At 49.5% G+C, this 18,038-nt stretch overlaps 1 protein-coding gene across 3 annotated transcripts in view; it reads left to right on the top strand.

Moving 5' to 3' along the window:
* Nucleotides 1-6,462: 6,462 nt before the first annotated feature.
* LOC144730908 (la-related protein 4-like) overlaps nucleotides 6,463-18,038 on the top strand; it is a 44,353-nt gene continuing 32,777 nt past the window's right edge. For all 3 annotated transcript variants that reach the window (XM_078611802.1, XM_078611974.1, XM_078611885.1), the window contains exons 1-2: nucleotides 6,463-6,577; nucleotides 14,544-14,627. In XM_078611802.1, coding sequence (XP_078467928.1) covers nucleotides 14,568-14,627 — 60 coding nt within the window. In that variant the 5' untranslated portion in view covers nucleotides 6,463-6,577; nucleotides 14,544-14,567. The remainder of the gene's footprint in view (nucleotides 6,578-14,543; nucleotides 14,628-18,038) is intronic.

The following is an 18,038-nucleotide window of genomic DNA, read 5'->3' on the forward strand; positions in this document are numbered from 1 at the left end:
CACACATTATCAGAGCATGTTAATTTGCATGTTCACCTTGTACGTGTGGTTAATGACTTGATTCCTTGAAAAAGGTTTCTATTTGGTGTCTGAACATCTTAACATCTATATTCTTGTTTCTTTCGGTAAAGTCACGTAGAAGGGAAACAATAAAATCATATAAATATAAAACAATACAAATTCTCACGACGTTTCGACTGCAACACAAGCAATCATCATCAGGTGTGAAATCCATAGAAAGAACATTTTCTTTCATCATCAGGTGTGAAATCCACAGAAAGAAAACTTTATTGTGGATTTCACACCTGATGATGATTGCTTGTGTTGCGGTCGAAACGTCGTGAAAATTTGTATTGTTTTATATTAATATTATTTTTTATTTTATTATTTCCCTTCTGCGTGACTTTACCGAAAGAACCAAGAATATGAATCCCTGCAGTCACGAAAGCTTGAAATCAAGATTTTAACACCTGCTTTATTGTTGGAAAACGTTAAACCTATTCTTATTTTTCATACTTTGATACTGCCAAAAAAGGTCCCATGATACAGGGATATAGAGATCCGCTTCCGTGGTCGTCTCTAGCAGTATTCTTCACAAAATTTCAGAGGGGGGGCACTTTCGCCATTAAGACATGATCAGTGGTGAGGGCCGCCACACATTTGAAACCATTGTTGGGTTTGACAGCAGCACTATGATGATGATGATGGGTGTGTGGTGTTCACGTGTTGTGTATTGTCGGAGGGGCCGCACTAAAGGCCACCAGGGCCCACGGGCCTCGCAATGAAGAACGATGCTCTTGCAATGACATGAAGCGAATCGCACAATTGGGTTGTACTGGGGATTGAGTTTATTGCTGCTTAACAGGTGATACTGCTTCCCTTACGCATCAGTAGCGCGTTGGGGGGAGGATTGTGGAGGCCTTCATGGATTGTTTTGCTGTTTGGGAGGTAAACCAGAGTACCCAAAGAGAACCCGCCACGGACACGTGGAAAAAAAAACACGGGGCCGCACAGATGGGTTCCCGAACCCCACTTGCTGCACTGTCCAAGTTAATTTTACAAATCTCCACGTGATCCACCCAACCCCTTTCCTCCAAAGCACTGGGCCACAAGCGTTGCAGGGCCATCGCACGCGGCCCCCGACGCTGACAAAGCCTCGAACACGTGCCACCCAATACAGGAATTGCACTCGAATTCTAGATTTGAAGCTTTCGTGACTGCAAGGATTCATACTCTTAGGGTTTTTTCGGTAAAGTCACGTAGCTAAAAAATAAATAATAAAAATAATTAATGAAAATAAAGAATAAAATTCATATAAATAATAATAGAAATAAAATAATAAATCACGACGTTTCGGGCGCAACACAAGCGTCCGTCATCAGGTGGGACAACCACAGCAAGAAACAATTGCTGAAGTGGGCCGGATTTGCCGATGGCCAAAGTCGAATTGTGCGTCATTCAAAACGAAGTGACGTCATCGCGCACAACCGTCTCCTCCCGGCGTGATGACGTCACGGACACGCCCCGCCTCCGCCCCGCCCCGCACTGCGGCACGAGCCGCGCGCGCACGCGCGTTCGTTCGGCTCCGTCGAACAAAGTAGTGCCGCGTTTGCACGCTAGCGGTTTCAACAAAACATCGCCTGAGTTACCGAATAAAAAAAAATGAGCGTGCTTCCTTGGCCCGAGCGCCTCATCGTTGAAAGCGACGGCGCGTCAAATGAACCGCAGGGCGATTACTGAAAAAAAGAAAAAAGCGCCGATCAACCCCCACCAACACGGGCGGCGGCGCACTGATTTGGCCGCGGCCGACCGGGTTGTGAAGTGGCGGAAGAGGCGTTTGAAATTCTCACCCCCCCCCCTTTCACCCCCCCCAACACAAGAACACGTAACCTAGCAACCCTCGATTAGTTATGCAAATGATATGTAAATTATATGCAAACGTGCTCTGACTAATTCACCATAAGGAAAAGGTTCTTAACCTTTTTTTTAATCCTCAGCCTTGCGCCCCTTTGGTTATCAATGGTAGTTAAGGGGAAAATGCATGTTTAATGAAAACCTAGGTTTGATTAAACAAAGTGGTAGTTTAACACGCGGGCTTTCGCGACAAATTATCCATAATAAAAGTTTATTGGGGGTTAGATCGCTTAAATATAAACCCGACAGCCAATTAGTAAGGTTTGTCACGTAAACGGAACGCGGCCAATTCGTTACTAGTACAGCACAGCGGTGTGTTGGAGAGCAAAGCCACATTTATAATCTCAGTACGCCGTTACAAGTTAATAATCATAAAAATAACTAGCCATTACACTATGAGACCTCCTTTACCAGTGGCAAAATATAGTAATAGGTTTTTACCCTTTCAACTGGTACAAAAACTGACACCTTTATACAAGGCATCATGTTTGCAATAACCACAACACAAGCAGTCAAAATGCAAACAAAAAGAAACAACTCTGATAATGATATGCGCTGTCCTTGAAGTTGATTGGTCCACACCTGAGACAGCTTTTCTTAGAGCCTAGTCTCCATTGGTGTTGGACCAGAAGACGCCAAAAGGCGTACAACTCAAAAACAGCGCACTATCAGAGTATTGAGAGCTCGGGGTAAGCATTTACACTATGAGACATCTCCTTTACCAGTGGCAAAATATAGTAATAGGTTTTTACCCTTTCAACTGGTACAAAAACTGACACCTTTATACAAGGCATCATGTTTGCAATAACCACAACACAAGCAGTCAAAATGCAAACAAAAAGAAACAACTCTGATAATGATATGCGCTGTCCTTGAAGTTGATTGGTCCACACCTGAGACAGCTTTTCTTAGAGCCTAGTCTCCATTGGTGTTGGACCAGATGACGCCAAAAGGCGTACAACTCAAAAACAGCGCACTATCAGAGTATTGAGAGCTCGGGGTAAGCATTTACACTGAGACCCCCTTTACCAGTGGCAAAATATAGTAATAGGTTTTTACCCTTTCAACTGGTACAAAAACTGACAGTGCATATGATTATCAGAGTTGTTTCTTTTTGTTTGCATTTTGACTGCTTGTGTTGTGGTTATTACAAACATGATGCCTTGTATAAAGGTGTCAGTTTTTGTACCAGTTGAAAGGGTCAAAACCTATTACTATAACTAGCCATCTCTCGCTACCCCCAGGGAGGGCATCTCGCACCCACAGGTTTAGAACCACTTCCCTAAGGAAGCATTATATAATCGGCGACGTTTTGGGCAATGAACCTTTCTTCATGGTACTTTACATGAATAACAAAAAGTTTCCTTATTAAATTAGTAAATTGCCATATGGAAATTAAGGGGAAGCTAAGCAGATTTGGGGGTTGGATAGTATCCTTTGGATTGGTAAACACCAGACGATCATGGTTACGCTAGATTTGGGCTAATGGAGCCAAAGCAAACATGATCAGAAACATTGTAACTCAGAATGCTGGAAATTAATGGAATTTATAAGGGTTGTGTCATGATCATATTCCAAGTTTCCAGAGGTGTGGACTCGAGTCATGTGACTTGGACTCGAGTCAGACTCGAGTCATGAATTTGATGACTTGCGACTCGACTTGGACTTGCATAACAATGACTTTGTCCCACCTATGAGATGTGGACTCGAGTCATGTGACTTGGACTCGAGTCAGACTCGAGTCATGAATTTGATGACTTGCGACTCGACTTGGACTTGCATAACAATGACTTTGTCCCACCTCTGCAAGTTTCTCATACCAAGTACAGCACTGGAAATTATTCCCACGTAGAATCCGATGTGTACGCGATCAGTACATCATATTTGTCAATCTCATACACCAGAGCGAGTTGATGGCAGGGAGGAGCACAGAAGTGCAGCACAACGACAGATCGAGCAGCGCCGCATTCTCTGCTGCTCGCTACGTGGCCCAGCAGAATGTGCCAGGCTAGGTGCATACTCTTAGGTTTTTTCGGTAAAGTCACGTAGGTAAAAATAAAAAAATAATAATAGAAATAAAATAATTATTTTATGAATAATAAAAAGTTTCCTGATTAAATTAGTGAATTGCCACATGGAAATTAAGGGGAAGCTAAGCAGATTTGAGGGTTGGATAGTATCCTTTGGATTGGTAAACATCATAGACGATCATGGTTACGCTAGATTTGGGCTAATGGAGCCAAAGTAAACATGATCAGAAAAATAATTATAGAAATAAAATATTTTATTTTCTATTATTATTTTAATAATATAAATTATTTCTATTATTTTAACAATAGAAACAAAAAATAAGTATTTTATTTACATTATTTATTTGTATTTTTACCTACGTGACTTTACCAAAAAAACCCTAAGAGTATGAATCCTTGCAGTCACGAAAGCTTCAAATCTAGAATTAGGCTCGGTGCACTTTGAGGCCACGTGAAGTGTCGAAGGCTCGCCGCTGGCTGCTGCAGGAGGTCACGGGGCAGAACCGTGGGTCGACTGAATGTCTCGAGGAAAACGAACGACTCGTCCCGTGCTGCAGGCGGGTGGGGAAGTTCGTAGGAGGTCGAGGTGGGGGAGGGTGCCGCGGGAAAGCGTGAGAAGGACGCGGAGGAGGAAGAGGCGGGAAAGCGTGAGAAGGACGCGGAGGAGGAGGAAAAGACGCGAGCTCAAGGAGTTTCCGGCCAGAAGGGCGCGCTCGCTCACGTGTTCTGTGACCTCAACCAACTCTAGCTCCGCCCCTCAACTCTAGCCCCGCCCCTCAACTCTAACCCCGCCCCCCAACTCTAACCCCGCCCCCCAACTCTAACCCCGCTCCCCAACTCTAACCCCGCCCTCAACTCTAACCCCGCCCCCAACTCTAACCCCGCCCCCAACTCTAACCCCGCCCTCAACTCTAACCCCGCCCCTCAACTCTAACCCCACCCCCAACTCTAACCCCGCCCCCAACTCTAACCCCGCCCCTCAACTCTAGCCCCGCCCCTCAACTCTAACCCCGCCCCTCAACTCCTGACCCGCCCCTCAACTCTAACCCCGCCCCTCACCTCTAACCCCGCCCCAAATCTAACCCCGCCCCTCAACTCTAACCCCGCCCCTCAACTCTAGCCCCGCCCCTCAACGCTAACCCCGCCCCTCAACTCTAACCCCGCCCTCAACTCTAACCCCGCCCCCAACTCTAACCCCGCCCCTCAACTCTAACCCCGCCCCTCAACTCCTGACCCCGCCCCTCAACTCTAACCCCGCCCTCAACTCTAGCCCCGCCCCCAACTCTAACCCCGCCCCTCAACTCTGACCCCGCCCCTCAACTCTAACCCCACCCCTCAACTCTAGCCCCGCCCCCCAACTTTAACCCCGCCGTCAACTCTAACCCCGCCCCCAACTCTAACCCCGCCCCCCAACTCTAACCCCGCCGTCAACTCTAACCCCGCCCTCAACTCTAACCCCGCCCCCAACTCTAACCCCGCCCCCAACTCTAACCCCGCCCCCAACTCTAACCCCGCCCCTCAACTCTGACCCCGCCCCTCAACTCTAACCCCACCCCTCAACTCTAGCCCCGCCCCCCAACTTTAACCCCGCCGTCAACTCTAACCCCGCCCCCAACTCTAACCCCGCCCCTCAACTCTAACCCCACCCCTCAACTCTAACCCCACCCCTCAACTCTAACCCCGCCCCTCAACTCCTGACCCCGCCCCTCAACTCTAATCCCGCCCTCAACTCTAACCCCGCCCCTCAACTCTAACCCCACCCCTCAACTCTAACCCCGCCCCTCAACTTTAACCCCGCCCCTCAACTCTAACCCCGCCCCTCAACTCTAACCCCGCCCATCAACTTTAACCCCGCCCCTCAACTCTAACCCCGCCCCTCAACTCCTGACCCCGCCCCTCAACTCCTGACCACGCCCCTCCACCTCGTGACACCCCCTCCCTCCCCTCCTTTAACTTCCCTCAGCCCGCCCCTCACGGCCGAGTCCCGCGCCTCTCCGCCCCTTGATGTCCCCACTCGCCACCGCGCTCCTCACCCCCCCCCCCGGCCTCTTTTCCCTTCTTCATCGAGACACCGCCGCTATCTTCCCTCCAGCCCCTCCCCCTCCCCTCATAACCCCGCCCACTTACCATTTAACTCCGCCCATTTACAGCCCTGACCCGCTGACATCTCCCATAGCCCCGCCCATTTACCTCGTAAACACACCCACTTTCGCCTCATAGCCACGCCCATTTATCTCGTAAACACGCCCACTTTCGACTCATAGCCCCGCCCACTCATCATTTAACTCCGCCCATTTATAGCCCTGACCCGCTGACATCACCCATAGTCCCGCCCATTTATCTCGTAAACACGCCCACCCCTGCCATTTACACCCCCCTCCCCACTCGTACCCCCCTCCCCACTCGTACCCCCCTCCCCACTCGTACCCCCCTCCCCACTCGTACCCCCCTCCCCACTCGTACCCCCCTCCCACTTTATTACTTAACCCCGCCCATTTCCATCGCCCCTCCCCCTCTCCTCCTCACAGCCCCGCCCCTCTGCTCGAGCCCGCCTCGTGCCCGTCCGTTGAGAGCGCGGAGGGAGCGAGTGGAGTGCGGCGGCGCTCCTCTTCTTCACCTTCTCGCTACTCGGGGTGAGGCGAGGCGAGGCGGCGAGCGGGCTAGTTAACGCGCCCCCGTTGTATAGCCGCGTTGTTGTTCTTCTTGTTGTTGTCGTGCGTTTGTGCACGGCGAGCGAGCGAGCAAGAGCGGCGCGCTGGCGCTGAGGGAGAGGGGGGGGGAGGTCAGACCGAGCGGCGCCATGTTAAAGGGACCGCGAACGAGTTCGACGTCGCCTCAACGTTTGAAACGTTCTCTTTGCTTTGTGTATATTGGTGTTGTGTGTGTACCGGCACAACTGTCACCTTGCCGGTGTTGCTCTCGCTTTAATGTCGCAGCTTCAACGTTTCCACCACCCCCTCCTCCTCCTACCCCCTTTGACGACCGCGCGCGGCGGCGCCTTCTTTGCGGTTTTGTCGCGAGGCGATTCGCGCCGCGCGTTCTGGAAGCCTCCGTTAGGGTCGTCGTCGTACACGAATTAGTAAATCGCTACCGTAACACGGAGGCATTGATTAACACCGCCGATTGTGGAGGGTTTCAGGCTGAATAGTATTACCACCACCACCTGTCACCGTGGTTATGTTTTTTTTTGTCATCAATTCGCAGCTCGACTAGCGCAGGCCTCCATCGCGGTGCCGTCACAAATCTCGCACGTGTGTCTGTGGGGGGAGCGGTGGTGCAGTGGTTAGCGCGCTACGCTACGAACTCCCCAAGGTCGATTGTCCGTCCGCTCACGGCTAATATCGGTGACTATTATCTGAACCGGTCCTCGGCCTGCCCCTAGGTCGACTCGGCCTCAAATGAGTACCCGGCGCGGTGGTGTGTAAACATCGCTACTGGGGGTGTGCCGTGTCGGCCTTCATAGGTGCTCGCTAACAGCACTTGCCCCTACAGTCTGTTAAGGTTATACGGGGGGGGGGGGTATTTGAATCTTCGTCCCGTACGTTGCAACGTGCACCGCCGATATACCCCATGTGCAAGGTTATTACGTTACTGTGTATACGTACGTGATCGTTCGCGTGTGCAGGGTCATACGAACTTTAATGCCCGGCAAAACAAAAGTTAATTACACGTATGAACTTGTCCCATGGTTATTGACACGATTGTAAGTGCAGGGTGACGTCCACGCTGGAAGCACGCGCGATTATATGCACGACTGTGTTAGGGTGTTCAAGGTTATTTGCACATCAAATACGTGGATAGGAGCATACGATTATACGCACAATTTCATCTGTGTGCCAAGGTTATATGTGCGTGTTGACAAATGTGTACAAGGTTATGCATACTGCAAGGCTATACACACGTTTATACATGTTGATTTGATTATACACTTGAACCTGTGCAAGGTTATATATACTTAAATTGTACGGTATATGCACGCGTTAATACATTTTCAAGGTTATGTCTATAATGGCGTACGCAAGCTTTAACTACAGGTAAACCTGTACAAGTGTGTGGACATGTTTACAAGGTTGTGTGCACGTTTCCAAACTCGTCAAAACGACATCGCATTGCCACTCCACTGCGACGTGGTCTGCCCACGTGTCACTCACGGGGGTTGTTTGACCATGCTTCACCACGCTGGTAATTGCGGGTTGGGCAAGTCGAGGCTCATGATAGGAATCGAATTTATGTGGCCGGGTTCGTAGTGCAGTTCGATAAGTCATGTGACCGCACCATCTCTCGATAACACCGTCCCAACACTTGAATAAAACACGTGTACAATAATAGACACGTTCGTGAACGTTTATACGTTCATAAGGTACGCGACTGTAAGCAGAGTGTGTTTCTAAGCTTGTACATGTTGCATATAAGCACGTTTATTCGTGTACACGTTTGTAAATTGAGGACACGTTTCTAAGCGTGTACAACACACGTATAACACACCTTGACATGCATGTGCATTGTTTGTGTACACCGTGCTGCATCTGTACGTTTTTCGGTACGCACGTTTTTATCTGTGCGTTTCACCATCGGTGCTTCGTGTACGCATTCTTGAATTGAATGTACATTGGTAAACAAAAAAGTACACTTCTGCATGTACACGTTTCTACACTTATGTGCATGTCTAAGCATATATACTGTACACTGCGAACTAGACACAACGTTTGTTGGGCGTGTGTCAGTCGCTGTGTGTGTACAGTGGGTGAGTGTGAGTCTCTGTGTGTGCACAGTGGGTGAGTGTGAGTCTCTGTGTGTGCACAGTGGGTGAGTGTGAGTGGCTGTGTGTGCACAGTGGGTGAGTGTGAGTGGCTGTGTGTGCACAGTGGGTGAGTGTGAGTGGCTGTGTGCACAGTGGGTGAGTGTGAGTGGCTGTGTGCACAGTGGGTGAGTGTGAGTGGCTGTGTGCACAGTGGGTGAGTGTGAGTGGCTGTGTGTGCACAGTGGGTGAGTGTGAGTGGCTGTGTGTGCACAGTGGGTGAGTGTGAGTGGCTGTGTGCACAGTGGGTGAGTGTGAGTGGCTGTGTGTGCACAGTGGGTGAGTGTGAGTGGCTGTGTGTGCACAGTGGGTGAGTGTGAGTGGCTGTGTGTGCACAGTGGGTGAGTGTGAGTTGCTGTGTGTGCACAGTGGGTGAGTGTGAGTTGCTGTGTGCACAGTGGGTGAGTGTGAGTGGCTGTGTGCACAGTGGGTGAGTGTGAGTCTCTGTGTGTGCACAGTGGTTGAGTGTGAGTGGCTGTGTGTACACAGTGAGTGAGTGTGAGTGGCTGTGTGTACACAGTGAGTGAGTGTGAGTGGCTGTGTGTACACAGTGAGTGAGTGTGAGTGGCTGTGTGTGCACAGTGGGAGTGTGAGTCTCTGTGTGCACAGTGGGTGAGTGTGAGTCTCTGTGTACACAGTGGGTGAGTGTGAGTCTCTGTGTACACAGTGGGTGAGTGTGAGTGGCTGTGTGGCTGTGTGTGCACAGTGGGTGTGTGAGTCTCTGTGTGCACAGTGGGTGAGTGTGAGTCTCTGTGTGTGCACAGTGGGTGAGTGTGAGTCTCTGTGTGTGCACAGTGGGTGAGTGTGAGTGGCTGTGTGTGCACAGTGGGTGAGTGTGAGTGGCTGTGTGTGCACAGTGGGTGAGTGTGAGTGGCTGTGTGCACAGTGGGTGAGTGTGAGTGGCTGTGTGCACAGTGGGTGAGTGTGAGTGGCTGTGTGCACAGTGGGTGAGTGTGAGTGGCTGTGTGTGCACAGTGGGTGAGTGTGAGTGGCTGTGTGTGCACAGTGGGTGAGTGTGAGTGGCTGTGTGCACAGTGGGTGAGTGTGAGTGGCTGTGTGTGCACAGTGGGTGAGTGTGAGTGGCTGTGTGTGCACAGTGGGTGAGTGTGAGTGGCTGTGTGTGCACAGTGGGTGAGTGTGAGTTGCTGTGTGTGCACAGTGGGTGAGTGTGAGTTGCTGTGTGCACAGTGGGTGAGTGTGAGTGGCTGTGTGCACAGTGGGTGAGTGTGAGTCTCTGTGTGTGCACAGTGGTTGAGTGTGAGTGGCTGTGTGTACACAGTGAGTGAGTGTGAGTGGCTGTGTGTACACAGTGAGTGAGTGTGAGTGGCTGTGTGTACACAGTGAGTGAGTGTGAGTGGCTGTGTGTGCACAGTGGGAGTGTGAGTCTCTGTGTGCACAGTGGGTGAGTGTGAGTCTCTGTGTACACAGTGGGTGAGTGTGAGTCTCTGTGTACACAGTGGGTGAGTGTGAGTGGCTGTGTGGCTGTGTGTGCACAGTGGGTGTGTGAGTCTCTGTGTGCACAGTGGGTGAGTGTGAGTCTCTGTGTGTACACAGTGGGTGAGTGTGAGTCTCTGCACAGTGGGTGAGTGTGAGTCTCTGTGCACAGTGGGTGAGTGTGAATCTCTCTGTGCACAGTGGGTGACTGTGAGTCTCTGTGTGTACACAGTGGGTGAGTGTGAGTCTCTGTGTGTACACAGTGGGTGAGTGTGAGTGGCTGTGTGTGCACAGTGGGTGAGTGTGAGTGGCTGTGTGTGCACAGTGGGTGAGTGTGAGTCTCTGTGCACAGTGGGTGAGTGTGAGTTGCTGTGTGTACACAGTGAGTGAGTGTGAGTGGCTGTGTGTGCACAGTGGGTGAGTGTGAGTGGCTGTGTGCACAGTGGGTGAGTGTGAGTGGCTGTGTGCACAGTGGGTGAGTGTGAGTGGCTGTGTGCACAGTGGGTGAGTGTGAGTGGCTGTGTGTGCACAGTGGGTGAGTGTGAGTGGCTGTGTGTGCACAGTGGGTGAGTGTGAGTGGCTGTGTGCACAGTGGGTGAGTGTGAGTGGCTGTGTGTGCACAGTGGGTGAGTGTGAGTGGCTGTGTGTGCACAGTGGGTGAGTGTGAGTGGCTGTGTGTGCACAGTGGGTGAGTGCGAGTTGCTGTGTGTGCACAGTGGGTGAGTGTGAGTTGCTGTGTGCACAGTGGGTGAGTGTGAGTGGCTGTGTGCACAGTGGGTGAGTGTGAGTCTCTGTGTGTGCACAGTGGTTGAGTGTGAGTGTGTGTACACAGTGGGTGAGTGTGAGTCTCTGTGTACACAGTGGGTGAGTGTGAGTGGCTGTGTGGCTGTGTGTGCACAGTGGGTGTGTGAGTCTCTGTGTGCACAGTGGGTGAGTGTGAGTCTCTGTGTGTACACAGTGGGTGAGTGTGAGTCTCTGCACAGTGGGTGAGTGTGAGTCTCTGTGCACAGTGGGTGAGTGTGAATCTCTCTGTGCACAGTGGGTGACTGTGAGTCTCTGTGTGTACACAGTGGGTGAGTGTGAGTCTCTGTGTGTACACAGTGGGTGAGTGTGAGTGGCTGTGTGTGCACAGTGGGTGAGTGTGAGTGGCTGTGTGTGCACAGTGGGTGAGTGTGAGTCTCTGTGCACAGTGGGTGAGTGTGAGTTGCTGTGTGTACACAGTGAGTGAGTGTGAGTGGCTGTGTGTGCACAGTGGGTGAGTGTGAGTGGCTGTGTGTACACAGTGAGTGAGTGTGAGTGGCTGTGTGTGTACAGTGGGTGAGTGTGAGTCTCTGTGTGCACAGTGGGTGAGTGTGAGTCTCTGTGTGTACACAGTGGGTGAGTGTGAGTCTCTGCACAGTGGGTGAGTGTGAGTCTCTGTGCACAGTGGGTGAGTGTGAATCTCTGTGTGTGCACAGTGGGTGAGTGTGAGTCTGTGTGTGCACAGTGGGTGAGTGTGAGTGGCTGTGTGTGCACAGTGGGTGAGTGTCAGTCTCTGCACAGTGGGTGAGTGTGAGTCTCTGTGCACAGTGGGTGAGTGTGAATCTCTGTGTGTGCACAGTGGGTGAGTGTGAGTCTCTGTGTGTGCACAGTGGGTGAGTGTGAGTGGCTGTGTGTGCACAGTGGGTGAGTGTGAGTGGCTGTGTGTGCACAGTGGGTGAGTGTGAGTCTCTGTGTACACAGTGGGTGAGTGTGAGTGGCTGTGTGTGCACAGTGGGTGAGTGTGAGTGGCTGTGTGTGCATAGTGGGTGAGTGTGAGTGGCTGTGTATGCACAGTGGGTGAGTGTGAGTGGCTGTGTGTGCACAGTGGGTGAGTGTGAGTGGCTGTGTGTGCATAGTGAGTGAGTGTGAGTGGCTGTGTGTGCACAGTGGGTGAGTGTGAGTGGCTGTGTGTGCACAGTGGGTGAGTGTGAGTCTCTGTGTACACAGTGGGTGAGTGTGAGTGGCTGTGTGTGCACAGTGGGTGAGTGTGAGTGGCTGTGTGTGCACAGTGGGTGAGTGTGAGTCTCTGTGCACAGTGGGTGAGTGTGAGTTGCTGTGTGTACACAGTGAGTGAGTGTGAGTGGCTGTGTGTGCACAGTGGGTGAGTGTGAGTGGCTGTGTGTACACAGTGAGTGAGTGTGAGTGGCTGTGTGTGCACAGTGGGTGTGTGAGTCTCTGTGTGCACAGTGGGTGAGTGTGAGTCTCTGTGCACAGTGGGTGAGTGTGAGTCTCTGTGCACAGTGGGTGAGTGTGAATCTCTGTGTGTGCACAGTGGGTGAGTGTGAGTCTGTGTGTACACAGTGGGTGAGTGTGAGTGGCTGTGTGTGCACAGTGGGTGAGTGTGAGTGGCTGTGTGTGCACAGTGGGTGAGTGTGAGTGGCTGTGTGTGCACAGTGGGTGAGTGTGAGTGGCTGTGTGTGCACAGTGGGTGAGTGTGAGTGGCTGTGTGTGCACAGTGGTGAGTGTGAGTGGCTGTGTGTGCACAGTGGGTGAGTGTGAGTGGCTGTGTGTGCACAGTGGGTGAGTGTGAGTGGCTGTGTGTGCACAGTGGGTGAGTGTGAGTCTCTGTGTGTACACAGTGGGTGAGTGTGAGTCTCTGTGCACAGTGGGTGAGTGTGAATCTCTGTGTACACAGTGGGTGAGTGTGAATCTCTGTGTGTGCACAGTGGGTGAGTGTGAGTCTCTGTGTGTGCACAGTGGGTGAGTGTGAGTGGCTGTCTGTGCACAGTGGGTGAGTGTGAGTGGCTGTGTGTGCACAGTGGGTGAGTGTGAGTGGCTGTGTGTGCACAGTGGGTGAGTGTGAGTGGCTGTGTGTGCACAGTGGGTGAGTGTGAGTGGCTGTGGGTGCACAGTGGGTGAGTGTGAGTGGCTGTGTGTGCACAGTGGGTGAGTGTGAGTGGCTGTGTGTGCACAGTGGGTGAGTGTGAGTGGCTGTGTGTGCACAGTGGGTGAGTGTGAGTCTCTGTGTGTACACAGTGGGTGAGTGTGAGTGGCTGTGTGCACAGTGGGTGAGTGTGAGTCTCTGTGTGCACAGTGGGTGAGTGTGAGTCTCTGTGTGTGGACAGTGGGTGAGTGTGAGTGGCTGTGTGTGCACAGTGGGTGAGTGTGAGTCGCTGTGTGCACAGTGGGTGAGTGTGAGTCTCTGTGTGTACACAGTGGGTGAGTGTGAGTCGCTGTGTGCACAGTGAGTGAGTGTGAGTCTCTGTGTGCACAGTGAGTGAGTGTGAGTGGCTGTGTGTACACAGTGGGTGAGAGTCTCTGTGTGTGCACAGTGGGTGAGTGTGAGTCTGTGTGTGCACAGTGGTGATTGACGGTGCACACCCGACCCTCGTGGTGTGTGCGCACTGCTGCTGCTGCTGCTTGTAGCTGCGACATTCACTGCGGGCGTGTTCAGCCCCTGCTACGCCCTCCTCCTCCTCGGCTTACCCTCGGATCGGGCTGGTGGGGAAACAGTGCGCCTGCAATTGCCGACTCAACCGACATCGTGTGTGGGGCTTTTGTTAATCTTTGCTTTTAATACGGGGGTACAAATAATAATAATAGCGCTGCCGTGGTAAAGTCTCTCCAGAGATTTGCGCGTAGACGTACGCGTACGGGCCTTTATGCAATTCGCTGCTGTGGCGGCGACAGTTTTACGGTGAAGGGCCTACCGCATGTTTGCGTTACAGTGGTGGCGACAACTCGCAATGATGCATTATTTTTTTAGCCCTGCCGGGGGTGGTACTCAATGAAGCGAGTGTTGTATAGCGCATTGACCTCTTGCGAATCGTCACATTTGCAGGAAGGAATGAGTGGCGGGGAGTGGGGGGGGGGCGTTATGCTTTACACACACGCTGTCTTTCGCGGTCTTTGCAGGCTTCAATTGAGATTGTTAATGACATTGCGTCGTGGCGCAAGCCGCCACACACGCGACTAGGCCTCATTGCATTGCCGAGGTGGCCATTTGACCGCTCACAATGCAAAGGGTTGTGCCCGCCAACCCACCACAGCTGTTCAAGTCGCACGCGTGGTTTGAAAGTGGACACCAGCCCCGTTCACAATGCCTGGGGGCCCCGAATTCGGTGTGTGTGGCGTTTTCTTTCACCCTTGAAGCGAGACAGTGCGCACGCACAGCAGGGGAGGCCCCATTCATTGTGTTGATGCTCGGACGCGTACTGGGAAGTAGAGCTTTCGTATACAGGAGACGTGGTCCCGTACGGGCCTTTTAAAGTTAAGGTGCGTTTCTTCAATCCGGTCGAGAGTTGGTGACTGAAGGTTTGATTGATTTCTCGGCCAGGCTGTGTGTTGCGCGTCGTCGATTTGTCAATAACTTGGTTGCTTTCTTTCATTTTTTTTTTTGCTTTCAGTGTTCGAAGACTAAAAGGGCCAAAATGACATCGGACCGGGACAGCGAAGTCGTGGCTGAAACTGCCCAAGGATCCACGTTGCCGGTGCGTGTGTGTGTGTAGCAGTCGGCACACCGCCACTCGCTGTGGGCGGGCACGCTGCAGTGCTTACATTACACTGTTGCGTAGCAGTGTACCCGGGTCGAGGCGGCGATGCCAGCTCTAACTTGTACCAGCTACGGAGAGCCGTGCAACTCTGCAAGGTCACTGCGCACATTACCCGACTGCGTATTTGCCTGGCTGGTTGGCTTTGCTGCTTTCAGCTGTGGCTTGTGAACTCTTGAGTGTTGTGTGCGATTTTTACGTTCCAAGCTGATTTATTTATTCCACTCGGCACCATGAAGGGTGTGCAATGCTGTTGAATTTTAATTAAAACGTGTTAACTATTGGATATTTTTAGACGTGCGTTGTGGTTTCCAAAGTCGACGTTCTTTGGCTTGATATTAAGTCGGCACAGTATTGTTTACAGTGAAAGCTCTTTGGTTATACTTTATGAAGGATTGCATAACCTCTGACAATTTACTGTGTAACAGTTTTTATTTTATTTTTTGTTCCTGGGTAGTAAGTGTTAATTTCTAATTGCTTACGCTTCAAAAGTACATAAAATGGCTATTATTCCCCACAAACTTTGCTTTTTCGACCAGGACAGTGATATTTTGAAATTTACTGGTACATATTTTCAATGAGAAAGCGTGTGCATTTGTGTCATTCCTTCACATAAAGTCCTGATCACAAAAGAAAAGTTTGTGGGGAATGATAGCCGTTTTCTATACTTTTGAGGCATAAGCAATTGGAAAATAATACTACCCAGGAACAAAAATCGTGTTACATAGTGATATATATTAATTGGTATACGGCTTAATGGAAAAATACAAATAGTGCTCAACAATCACCTAAAGTGTTGGTTAACCTGCCTGCGTATTGAGGAGAGTCGAATGTGAGTGTCAAATGAATCGAGGTTCAATTGTGTGTTTTCACTTATGCAATTCCGCCACTTGTGTTTTGCCTGTTAAATTACACACGTTATTAATAACCACTCGTGAATTGAGTGCCATACAATTCAAAATGTACATTTTCCAAATTCCATTGACCAATAACAGATGGTGAGTAATTTTAACGGCAGTGTTAGCTGAAGATTTTTTTACGTGATTAATTTAAATGGTCATACAGAAAAGTGCCCGATTTAAGAATCAAACCCAGGCCCTTGATGTTTGTGAGACAAGTGTTACCACTGCTCTGCCCTACCTGCCCATGCTTGTTTTAGCCGCAGGTGGGCACCATCGTCGCCTTGATCAATGTGAATGGTTTTTGTTACTAACATCAAATTTTTGTCGCAGTGCTAAGTACACTCTCTCACTGTCCATTGCAATCAGTGCGTTTGACCTCTTGCACATCTTAGATGAGTGCTTAAAGATTAATACTGGGCACAGATTAGATTTTTGGCTTCCCATGGGGGTCAATTGGACACTGAGAACAGTTGGCATTGGATATTCTACCAATTGTGCAGATGCACTGCATTTGTCCACTTCGAACTATATGATATTTACATTGCTCAGACTGTTTTTGTTGTTGTTTGTGTTCAGGTCAATTATATTCTAATCAGACGAAATAAACATGAATGGTTTGAGTTCTAGTCCAATAATACACATCGTTTTAGTAATGTTTTTAATTTATCTTAATTTTAGCATGTGGAATATTTTAGTGGTAATGCTTATTTTGCGAGCCTGTGCATGACAGTAATTATTTTTGACAACGTTTATTCGTTTTGATTTGCTGCTGTTTAAAGTCCTCCCTTTCAGCTCTGATGGCACATACTTTGGGGAATGATGTTAAAATAGGCCACTTGTGTTTTTTTGTTCAACATTGTACGTTTGGAGTATAAGGCTGAGAATGATCAAATTGTTCGGTACTGTACTTTAAATTTTACTTGAAAGGCATGACGGGCTTGGCTATTATCTTTCCCATCAAAGGTTGCCACAGGTTGGTAGCTTCATTGCAGGGAATATATTTAATGACTACTTGTAAATATTATGAATGGTTTACATTTACGAACTGAATTGACATCAATTCATATTCTCCTGCTGGTGGCGTCGACGCTTGCTCGTGCAATTATTTTGGTGAGATGCCCACAAGACATTTCTCAGGTATAAGCAATATCAGTGTCAGACTCGGTCTGCTTCAATAGACATATGGCAACTATATACAGTAAAACCTTGGATTGCGAGCATAATTCGTTCCGGAAACGTGTTTGTAATCCAAAGCACTCGTATATCAAAGTACTCTTATATCAGTTGTGATCACGTGACGCTCGGCAGACAGAGTATACACATACTGCTCGTATTGCAAGACCTCGCTCGTTTATCAAATTAATATTTATTTAAAAAAATTGCTCGTCTTGCAAAACACTCGCAGACCAAGTTACTTGCAATCTTGTATTTTGTATTTTGAACGTTTTTCGCACCTTGCATAGCCAACTGTGCTAATAATTATCGGAGGTGTATGCAGACAATTTTTGCACCGCTTATGTCAAACAGTAATGTTTAATGTTCTTTCAGTTATGGGAGTTCCTGATGTTTATGAACTAGTCATGACGATAAAATTCATTTAAATTATTTGGGGCCATTATTACATTAATCTGCAGATTAATTTGGACTGCATTTTCCTTTTTGTATCTTACTGCCTTTCAGGGGGAGCGGGAGTGTAGCGGTTAGCGCGCTGCTCTACGAACCTGGCGACCTGGGTTCGATTCCTGCTCACGGCCAATACCAATGACTATTATTTGAACCGGTCCTGGGCCTCCGCTAGGTCGACTCAGCCTCATATGAGTACCTGGTGCGATGTGTAAACATCACCACTTGGGAGACAAAGGCGGCCGGGCATGGTCCTGGCCACCCCTCCACACCCTCTTGTGTGCCGTGCCGGCCTTAATGGGTGCTCGCGAACAGCACTTGCCCCAACGGCCTATTAAGGCTATATGGGGGATCTTTGTCTTGTTTGTCTTTAATACTGTGTTTCTATTTTGTTTTAGTTTCATTGATTGCAATCTTTAGGAATAATTTGCATGAAACCCCTGTAAAAAAACCCTATCAATTCTTACATGCACGATTTCATTCAGATAATGTTAGTGAATAATTTAATGGATAGTTTCTAGAGTTCAATTTGTACGTGTCTGTTGGTGAGGCTGTGCATCTATGGATGTTGTTTTTCCAATCTCAATTTAATGTGTTTGAGGGGCAGAGAGCATTTTTGTGAAGATAGCTTATCTCCTGGGATAAGCCATTGTCAGATTTGAAGTCGCTTATTGAGATTGTCAATCATGAAGTATATCTTCACGTTACGTTTACCAAAGGGTTATGTTCATATTTTGAATCCAGGATAAAAGGCAAATGAACACCAAACCAATTTGTTTCGAGTTAATTCTAAGTACGGTCTAGAGTTAATTCTAAGTACGGTCTA

Source organism: Lampetra planeri, chromosome 1, assembly GCF_965212315.1.
Source record: "Lampetra planeri chromosome 1, kcLamPlan1.2.h2, whole genome shotgun sequence".
NCBI classification, from domain to species: domain Eukaryota; kingdom Metazoa; phylum Chordata; class Hyperoartia; order Petromyzontiformes; family Petromyzontidae; genus Lampetra; species Lampetra planeri.